Source organism: Bubalus bubalis, chromosome 18, assembly GCF_019923935.1.
Source record: "Bubalus bubalis isolate 160015118507 breed Murrah chromosome 18, NDDB_SH_1, whole genome shotgun sequence".
Lineage (NCBI taxonomy): Eukaryota > Metazoa > Chordata > Mammalia > Artiodactyla > Bovidae > Bubalus > Bubalus bubalis.
Window position 1 is genome coordinate 55,953,729 of NC_059174.1, and position 9,985 is coordinate 55,963,713.

At 50.0% G+C, this 9,985-nt stretch overlaps 1 protein-coding gene across 7 annotated transcripts in view; it reads left to right on the top strand.

Moving 5' to 3' along the window:
* Positions 1–9,295, top strand: part of MYH14 (myosin heavy chain 14) — a 91,654-nt gene extending 82,359 nt beyond the window's left edge. For all 7 annotated transcript variants that reach the window (XM_025270025.3, XM_044931354.2, XM_044931357.2 and 4 more), the window contains 5 exons: positions 17–140; positions 4,303–4,511; positions 6,349–6,457; positions 8,147–8,319; positions 8,520–9,295. In XM_025270025.3, coding sequence (XP_025125810.2) covers positions 17–140; positions 4,303–4,511; positions 6,349–6,457; positions 8,147–8,319; positions 8,520–8,679 — 775 coding nt within the window. In that variant the 3' untranslated portion in view covers positions 8,680–9,295. The remainder of the gene's footprint in view (positions 1–16; positions 141–4,302; positions 4,512–6,348; positions 6,458–8,146; positions 8,320–8,519) is intronic.
* Positions 9,296–9,985: the final 690 nt, after the last annotated feature.

The following is a 9,985-nucleotide window of genomic DNA, read 5'->3' on the forward strand; positions in this document are numbered from 1 at the left end:
TGCCTGTTCTCCCTAGAGCTGCCATTCTGGATGAGAAACGTCAGCTGGAAGGGCGCCTGGGGCAAATGGAAGAGGAGCTGGAGGAGGAGCAAAGCAATGCAGAGCTGCTCAATGACCGCTACCGAAAGCTGCTCCTGCAGGTGAGCACAGCTGGGTCACCCCCGCCAGCCTGGAGGCCCCACTGACCTGGGACCATAACATCTTCAATCCTCTTTTTCAATCCACATAGGAAAAGGGAATATTTGAGTTGGGTTTTGAAGGTTGAATAGGAGTTCTCTAGGTGGGGGTGGAATAGATGCATTCATTCTGTTGTATTTCTGAGGTTTCTCGAAGGCTGGATCCAGGGAGCATGATGCTGGTAATATGGGTTTCATTCCAAGGCCTCTTCTCCTGGCTTATAAGTGACTTATAGGTGGCCATCATCTCATCCTGCAGTCACTGGGCTCGACTGTCTGTGCATGTGGGGGGAGCTATCTGATATCTCCTTATAAGGGCACTAATGCCATCATCAGGACCCCACCCTCTTATCCTCATCTAGTCCTAATTACCTCCCAAAGGCCCCATTTCCAGATACACACTGGGGGTTAGGACTTCATATGAATTTGTGGGGCAACAAACATTCAGCCCATAATACACCAGTTCCCCAGGAAGCTAGCCTGGTGATCTCAAAAGCATTTAGAAGTCAACATGGAAAGTGTCCCAACTGGCCCCAAATGGAGCAGCTTGAGCTTCAACCACTGTCATAATTACAACTGATTTAAATCCATCAAATCTGTTTAAACCCTCAAGTACACAGTGACTGCCGAGGTCCAGCCCCGGCTGATCCAGGGTATTTGAAGGGGAGACGCCAGGGTATTTGAAGGGGAGACGGCGTTGGCGACTATTTACATATGCATCAAAGAAATAAAGAGTAATAGAATGAGGATAGCTCAGTAGGAAAATTCAGTGGAGAAAAGAGGCTGAGTAGCTTGGTTTACGCGGAAAATCAATATAACCTGTGACACCAGGTTAGCTCTGACCACGGAGGCCGCAGGCGCCCTCTCGAATAGCGGAAGGTGCCCCACCTTAAACACCTTCTCGAGTGGGTCTTAGAAGCCCAGGCAAATAAATGGTCGCAGAGGACCTCCGCGCTCCAGATGGAGACTTCAGCCAGAATGTGAAAAGAAAGAATGACATGGGGAGACCAAGCTCTGGTGAGCAAGGCCCGTAGCTTTATTTTCAACAGGGGTTTTTATACCCTAAGTTACACATAGAGGATAATAGGGGATGTGAAATCATGCAAAGTCAGCAGTGTTTGATCCTTATCAAAAACCAGGGTTTCTTTCCTGCAAATTTATCGTATACAAATGGTTTAGGTGATTTACATCATCTTCTGGCCAGAAGGCCTATTAACATTTTATGACTCTTGACAAAGGTTTGTCAACCATAAGACTTATTTTCTCTAAGGGTAATTATTTTAAGGTTTGGCGCCATCTTCCGAAGGTGTTAGGAAAAATCGCATTCCTATAGGGCAGAGACGTAATGGGTTTACAACAAAGGAAAGAATTTATTACCTTAAGGGTCTAAAGTTGCTAACACTAAAGCCACTACTTATTTTTTCTACATACCAACTATATTAATTAATACACATTCAAGGATACAATACAGGGGATGTGGAACTTGGCAGCAAGCATTGGCTCATCAATGAAATCCTTTACTAGTTTATTCTGACAGTTTCTAACTCTCTGAGAGGCTCTAAGCTATTTGAATATCTTAAGCTTCCCGTGCCTCTCGAGGCTGGGAGACTGTAAACAATCGTATGCATAGCTGTAGGAGTCCGGGTAAACTTGTCAGGCGAGTTAGAGAGCTATCTGAGGGGTTTGGATTTAAACACTCCTAATTGCCCAGGAACTTTATTAATTGGAGCTGTAAGTTAACTCTTTGACAGAGAGAGCGAGATGGTGGTGGGGGACAGCCCCCAGTAAAGTCAGAGGTGAGAGCACAAAGCAATAAAGTAGGCAGACTCTGGTTTTTGGGGGTAGATGCTCGAGAATATCCAGGGGGACTCCTGAGGCTCAATCCCGCCTTTGCCTATGCCGAGCCTCCTTCCTCATGACCTTTGTCACGAGCGGAATGCCTCTCGCCGTCTCCCGGCAAATGACATTTTTAAAAAATACTAATTAGTCACTGTATTAGTTGCCTGAGGCTGCTGCAACCAATTGCCACAAACTGGGTGGCTTAAAAAGACAGTAACTTATTCTTTCACAGTTCTGGAGGTTAGAGGTCCAAAATCAAGGTGTCATCAGGTTCGTTCTTTCTGAGGGAACATCTCTTCCAGGCTCTCTTCTGGTTGCTTGTCCGCAACCCTTGGCTTGTAGATCCATCAGCCCGGTCTCTGCCTCTGCCTCACGTGACCTTCCCTAGGTCTTCTTTGTGCATCTGTGCCTCCTTCCCTTCTTGAAAAGACACCAGTCGTATTGGATTTAGCGCGAGGCTGTTCAGTTGCTAAGTCATGTCTGACTCTGCGACACCATGGACTTGAGCCCGCCAGCCTCCTCTGTCTGTGGGATTCTCCAGGCAAGAATACTGGAGTGGGTTGCCATTTCCATCTCCAGGGGATCTTCCTGACCCAGGGTTCAAACCTGCATCTCCTGCATTGGCAAGTGGGTTCTTTACCACTGAGTGAAGAGGGAAGCCCATTGGATTTAGGGCCCACCCCAATCCAGTATGGGCTTCCCAGGTGGCTCAGTGGTAAAGAACCCACTTGCCAATGTAGGAGACACAGTAGACTCCTGGTGGGCTGTAGTCCATGGGGTCACAAAGAGTCGGACACAACTGAGCAACTAACACACTTCAGAAAGGATGGAGGAGGAAACTGTAGATTAAAAGAGACTTAAAAATCACGTACAAAAAAAATGGGCAGCATTCAACTATAGAATCTAGGGATGCATCTTTGAATAATAAAACTCGAAAACAAACAAACAAACCAAGGAAGTGATCACCCTAGGAGTCAGGAGGAGGGGGGAATTCCCTGGTGGTCCAGTGGTTAAAACTCTGCACTCCCAATGCGCAGAGGCTCGGATCGAACCCCTGGTTGGGAAAATAAGATCCCACAAGCTGCACAGCACATCCAAAAAAAGAAAAATGTCAGGATGACATGTTGTTTGGGGTGAAAGGAAGAGGTTGTTTGTAGAGTGGATGCATGAAGTTCTATTTTTTGACCTGGGCAGGGGTGACAATGATGTTTGCTTTTTATTAACCTATACTGGAGTGGGTTGTCATTCCCTTGCCCAAGGGATCTTCCCAACCCAGGGATCAAACCTGCGTCTGGGGCATTGCAGGCAGATTCTATACCATCTGAGCCACCAGGGAAGCCCAACCTATTAAGCCATATAGTTGATCTGTTTTTTACTTTTCCTGTCTCACAGTTTTATTTTCCAATAAAAGGTTAAAAAAAAATAGCATATGCTAATCACCATGTTGGTCTCTTCCTGTGAGGGTGAAATGAAGTAAAGTATGAATCAGACTGCATCTGACTCATTTCCGTGTCCCCAGGATAGGACCTCACTCAGAGTACGAGATGAATAAATAAACAGGCACTATTATTAGGGGTGTGGTTACACATTAGCAATATAGTAGCTCCTGTTAATTGAGCTGGCATTTCTCAAAAGGATCCTGCATATCATTCTATCAAAACCACCTGACGTGCTTGTTGAAAATGCATATCATTCTATCAAAACCACCTGAGGTGTTTGTTGAAAATGTGGATTCATGGACCTCATTCCAGACTTGCTGAATGAGAATCTCTGGAGGGTGGGATCCTGTGGTCCATTTTTTTTTTCCCACAAGCTCTCTGGATGAGCCTGGTGCAAACAAAAATGTGATAACCCTTGGAATAGACTCATTCACAGTCAAAGATAGAATCGACAGCATTTAAACAAGCCTGTGATAGTCTTCTGAACTTGTTTATTTATTGGGCTGAGTTGTACAGCATGTGGAACCTCAGTTACCCAATCAAGGATCAAACTCGAGGCCCCTGCATTAGAAGCTCAGAGTCCTAACCACTGGACCACCACGCTCCTCTTGTGGTCTTATTAAAATAGCAAAAACCTATACAAAAGGTTAAAACCCAAAGCTGACACTGCTGTTGGCTAATAAGCCAATCAAGGAAAAGTACATTTATTGAGTGTTTCTTATGTGCCAGGCTCTATGCTATGCACTTAACAAGCATCAGCTCACTTAGTTATGGGAGGTTCTGGCATTTACCTCCCACCTTCCCTCTGAGACTCCACCATGACAGTCCTGCCTTCCCTACTCCTACAGGTAGAATCACTGACCACAGAACTGTCAGCTGAGCGCAGTTTCTCAGCTAAGGCAGAGAGTGGGCGGCAGCAGCTGGAGCGGCAGGTCCAGGAGCTCCGGGAACGCCTGGGTGAGGAAGACGCTGGGGCCCGAGCCCGCCAGAAGATGATCATCGCTGCCCTTGAGTCTAAGTTGGCCCAGGCTGAGGAGCAGCTGGAGCAGGAGAGCAGGTAAGTGGGAAGAGAGGGCACAGCTGGAGGGCAACCCTTACATTCTGAGCAATGAGACAAAGGGGAGCTGTGTTACAAGCACCTGGTTTAGAAACATCCAAAAGGCATCATAATATTAATGGTTGATGGTTTCCTGTATCATTTAGGATGCTCTGTGCTGCAAGTAATTGCATTCCCACTATATAATTTAAACAGTAACATAGCGGTTAGCTATAGCTGCATAACAAATGTTAGTCACTCAGTCGTGTCCAACTCTTTGCGGCCCCATGAACTGTATCCCATCAGGCTTCTCTGTCCATGGAGTTCTCCAAGCAAGAATACTGGAGTGGGCTGCCATTTCCTTTTCTAGGGGATCTTCCCAACCCAGGGATCGAACCTTGGTCTCCTGTGTTGCAGGCAGATTCTCTACCATCCGAGCCACAAAGGAAGCCCCATATGCAGGGAAGCTGCCTAACAAACCACCTTAAAATTTCAGTGACTTAAAACAGCAATCATTTATTATTGTTCATGAGTCTTTGGAATGGTTGGTAGGTTCTGCTGATCTGGGTTTGGTGAGCCTCACTCACGCATCTTTGCTCAGCTGAAAGTCAGCTAGATGGATTTGCTGATCTTGGCTGGGCTCTCACATGTCTACAGCCTTGCCTGGGACAACTTGGCTAAGTTGTCTCTGCTCTAGGCTGACCCAGGCTTGTTCATATGACAGGGTAAAGGTTCCAAAAGAGAAAGTTTCTTAGGGTCTAGACTTGGAACTGGTACAATGTCACTTCTGCCATATCCTGTCACTAAAGCAAGCCATGTGGCCAACTCAGACATAAGAGACTATCCAGTCATGGTTGCCAAGCACCACCCATTGCTAGAGGCCCCATCACATGGACTTCACCCTAGTATGATGGTCCATGCAGGAGAGAATGGATGAACATCAGGATATGGAAATTCAGGAGACAGGAGGTAAGGATGGTGCCAGGTGTCTGACCTGCAGATCTAGGTGGATCTTGGGGAACTGGGAGGAGGAGCAGGTTTGGGAGAAGGCATTGAGCCCAGTGCAGGGTGTACAGGGTCTAGTGGGCAGCCGAGGCTGGGGGCTGAACCAGGCTAGAGCTCAAGAGACAGATTTAGTGGACACCAGGCTGTTGATGGTTGTAGAAACCTGGGGCACAGCTGAGCGTGTCTGAAGAAAAGTGTGTGAGTGAGAAAGGAAGACAGCAGAGATGGTTAAGTATGGAGTTTTGGGCTCCCAGAGTGTTCTACAAACACAAAGAGCTTGAAAAGGAAATTGAGAGAAGAGAGGGAGAAAGAAAATTTCAGGCCAGGCAGAAGGGAGGTCAGGTGGGAGATGATAGGTCCTAAACCCCTGGGGGCTGGGGCTGTGAGGCTAAGGAGGGAGCAGGGCAGAGTCCAGGGGGTAGTGGGACAAGGTTTGGGTACTGACAGGCCGGGGGTGGGGCAAAGGAGAGAAAATGGGTGAGGATGGTGCCTGGCGGTCTGATTTGGAGACTTGCAGTCAGTGGGTCAGTTCCCTGAGAGGAGGAAGATTGGGAGCGGGGTGGAGGAGTGGAGGATACAGTTGAACATAAGAGACCTAGTGGGGTGTGGAAAACTGGTGTAGACATGGAGACACTTTTAGGAACATCAAGCATCTTAGCTGAAGTTAAGGATTAGATGCCCTGGTGGTAGCCTGGTACCACCAGGCCTCAGTTGACTGTGGGAGCCAGTCGTGGGTGGGTGGGAAGGTGGGCAGAAGCCACTCCGAGAACAGGCAGTCGCTGGACGAGGCTTGGCGGGGATAGAACCCTAGGTGAGCAACCCTTTTGATTCTCCCCTTCGTGCCTCTCCTCAGGGAGCGCATCCTCTCTGGCAAGCTGGTGCGGAGGGCTGAGAAGAGGCTTAAAGAGGTGGTGCTCCAGGTGGAGGAGGAGCGGAGGGTGGCTGACCAGCTCCGGGACCAGGTGAGCAGCTGACGTCATAGAGAAGCAGTGGGAGTGGGGAGGGGGGGACCACTGACCGAGAAGTAGCACGTGACATCTCTAGAGGTAGTGAGCTCCCATCACAAGAGGTAATGTGTGGGTGCTGGACTAAAACCGAGTGCACACAAGGTCCTGGGCCTTGGTGCTTCAGCAGAGAGCCTGAATCAGTGACTTTGTGATCTGTAAATTCTGGAATCTAGGAAAAGCCCTGGTGGGGAGCTGAGACAGCTAATGAGAGGGAAGAAGTTAAATCCTACCTGGAGGCTAGGCCACAGCTTAAATAATGAAGTGGTGTTTATTGAGAGCTTTCTTTAGCCAGTGCTAAAGACATAACATGTAGTAACACTTAAGTCTAATCAGAACTCATGAGGTAGGTACTATTATTTTCCCTCTTATTCATGTCAGAAAACTGAAGTAACTTGCTCACAATTATTTATTTAGTAAGAGATGGAGCCAGAGTTCAACCTTCAGCACTTTGGCTGCATATCTGTGCCCTTAATTATTTCTTGATCAGTAAATGTGTCCCCCATACTGTGCTGCCTACTTAAACAAAAAGACAGCATGCTTGCATTCTCTCATCAGCTCCATTTCACAGGTGAGAAAATGGAAACTTTAGAAGGGGGTATAATTTGCCCCAAAGTCACACAGTTAATAAAGACAGTCTGGATCAGATCCTCCTAGACCTTCTTGCCAGCCTCCACCCCAGGCTCACATGTGATTGACTCTGTATGCTGTGCCCTTAAAAGCTCAGCTGTGTTTTATTCACCAATTATTTCACAAAACAATTGTTGAGCACCTGCTCAACCTGTGTGCCAGGCACTGTGCAAAGCATTGGAGATATGGCTGTGAACAACACCGAGAATGTCCCTTCCCTCATGAAGTTCACATTTTCAACACAGGAAGAGGAAGACACCACCATAAAACCTACAAACAAGCAAAGATAATTACAGATTGTGAAAGGGGTTATGAAGAAAAAAGATAATAAAGAGAGAGGGGGATACAGAGGACTGGAGAATCCTCCCTAGATTGGGAGGGAGGTGGTCCGGAAGACCTTTCTAAGGAAGTGACATCTGAATTGATACTGAAGGGTGAGAAAGAGCCAGGAAGAGAGAATAGCAGGTGCAAGGACCCTGGGCTATGGAAACCAGCTCAGTGAGTCCCAAGCAAAGAAGCAGAGCAGAATAACTTGAGAGAAGAATGGGGTTGGGGGGGGCGTTGAGTGATACATGAGGTTAGAGGAGTTGGCGGGAGGCAGATTATGTGTGTCCTCTCCTTGGAGAGAGAGATGGCAGCGTCCAGGGGAGGGTCTCACTTCAGATGGCCTAATCCATGTGTTTATGGGAAGACGACCCTGCAAGGGCCTGGAACGCCAGGCTGAGGTGCTGGTTGGGACCTTGTCCCAGGGCACTGAAGAATCATGGGAGGACCTTGAGCAGGGCAGAGGCAGGGTCAGATCTGAGCATAGAGAGACCCCTCTGAGGCCAAGTGGCGGGTGGTCTCGCGTTTGAGCCTGACCTGGAGGCTGGTGAGAGGATCTAGGAGAGCAGAACAAAAGTGTGAACAGAAGGCAGGGCGTGTGACAGTCAGGATAGAGGAGGGATGGAGAAGTGGGGAGCTCTGGGTGAGAGCCGCACCCAGAGACATGACCTGACTCCCCGGCTCCCGCAAAAGCTGGAGAAGGGCAACCTTCGAGTGAAGCAGCTGAAGCGGCAGCTGGAGGAGGCCGAGGAGGAGGCTTCCCGGGCCCAGGCGGTCCGCAGGAGACTGCAACACGAGCTGGAGGATGTCACAGAGGCCTCCGAGTCCATGAACCGGGAGCTGAACACGCTGAGGAACCGGCTCCGGTAAGGCCACCCCGTGCACGCGCAACCTCTCTGCGTAAACCCCCAGCTCCCCTGTCTTCGCTCTGTGCCCCCCTCCCCATTTTATTCTCTTTCTCCGTATCCCCTCCCCCACCCCCCCACCCCCCCACCCCCCGCCCCTCACTTTTCTCTCTCCCTTCCTCCGGTAATTGCCTCCTGGTCTCTCCTCCTCTCCCCTCCAGGCGCGGACCCCTCACCTTCACCACCCGCACAGTGCGCCAGGTCTTCCGGCTGGAGGAGGGCGTGGCATCCGACGAGGAGGCGGCGGCGGAGGAGGCGGAGCCGGGGTCCGGGCCGCCGCCCCCAGAGCCGGAAGGGTCCGCTGCGGCCCCACCACAGTGACCCTACCCTGCCCCCAGCCGCCGCCGGGCCCTCCCTCCTTGGCACCCCCCACCAGGTGCCTGTCCTGAGAACCGCCCTCTGGCTTCTTGCACTTTGGAAGTGCCGCCTTCCGGCATGACAGCACTTATCCAGCCCACGCCGGGGGTCCCAGGAGACTTCCCCGTGAACCCCTAAACAGAGGAGCGGGCAAGCAGGGATCGCGGACTTGGGAGAAATTCGGGTGTGGTCGGCAAGCTGGGTTCCCATCCAGCTCCAAATCCTTCCTTCGGTTATGAATGATCTTTGTTGGGAAGGGAGTTTGGCTCTCCACACCCCTTCCCCTCCACCCCCACCCCCTCCCATTTCCCTCTCCCTATCTCGCCACTTAGCCTCCGACCCCAGAACTTATGAGCAACAGCACCCTGGAACACCTTATGAGCTCCAGGCGGCCCTCAGCCTTTGACCTTTGCAGAAGGGCAGGATAAGGGGACCTCACACATCCCCCCCTCCCCTCAGTTTCCCTCCCGTTGCTCTTTGTGATCACAATTCAGCTGGAGTTTCCCATGGGGGCTGGAGGAGGCCCCATACCCTCCCAGCCTTCAAACTGTGGCAGAAATAAACTCCAACCCCGACTGGACCCTGAGGGCTATGTGTGTTCCTCCAGGGGTAGGGAGACAGGACGGGCAAGGGGCGGTGATGCGTGGGGGGTAGTCGGTTGGTTCTAATTCAGCTGGTCGGTGTTGGTGTCGGGGACCTCCCGCTTACCCAGCATTTAATGTAGAAGAAATCATTCCCCTCTCATCCAGCCTCCCTCTGAGGTATCCCCTCCATTATACAGATGGGAAAACTGAGGCTCAGAGCTGCAGGGTCTCTGGCTCCACGCCTCCCAGTCAGCGAGTGGTAGGAGGGGGAGCTGCACTCTAGCTGACCCTCAAGTCTTTGCAAAGCAACGACAGTAGTGACCGTTGAGCTGTTTGTTGATTACTATTTACTGAACTGTGCTAAATTTGGGACATTAGTCTCAACCCGTAGATGTAGAGATTTCATTGTTTTCCAGTGTCTAGAACACTGCCTGGTGTAGTTAACCTTTTTATATTTGCTGAATGACTAGATCACCCCCTCCTTTTTATATTGGTCAAATGAATAGAGCACCCCCTCCCCTTTCTGAGTGGCAGAAACAAGCTTAGAGAGGTTAAGAGACTTGCCCAAGGACAAACAGCTACTAAGAAATAGAACCCCGTCTGGCATCAGAGTGGGTAACCCCTGAGCCCACACTGGGGACCCATGTCCATCCCTTTCTGGAGACTAGAAACCCTCATCTATGAGC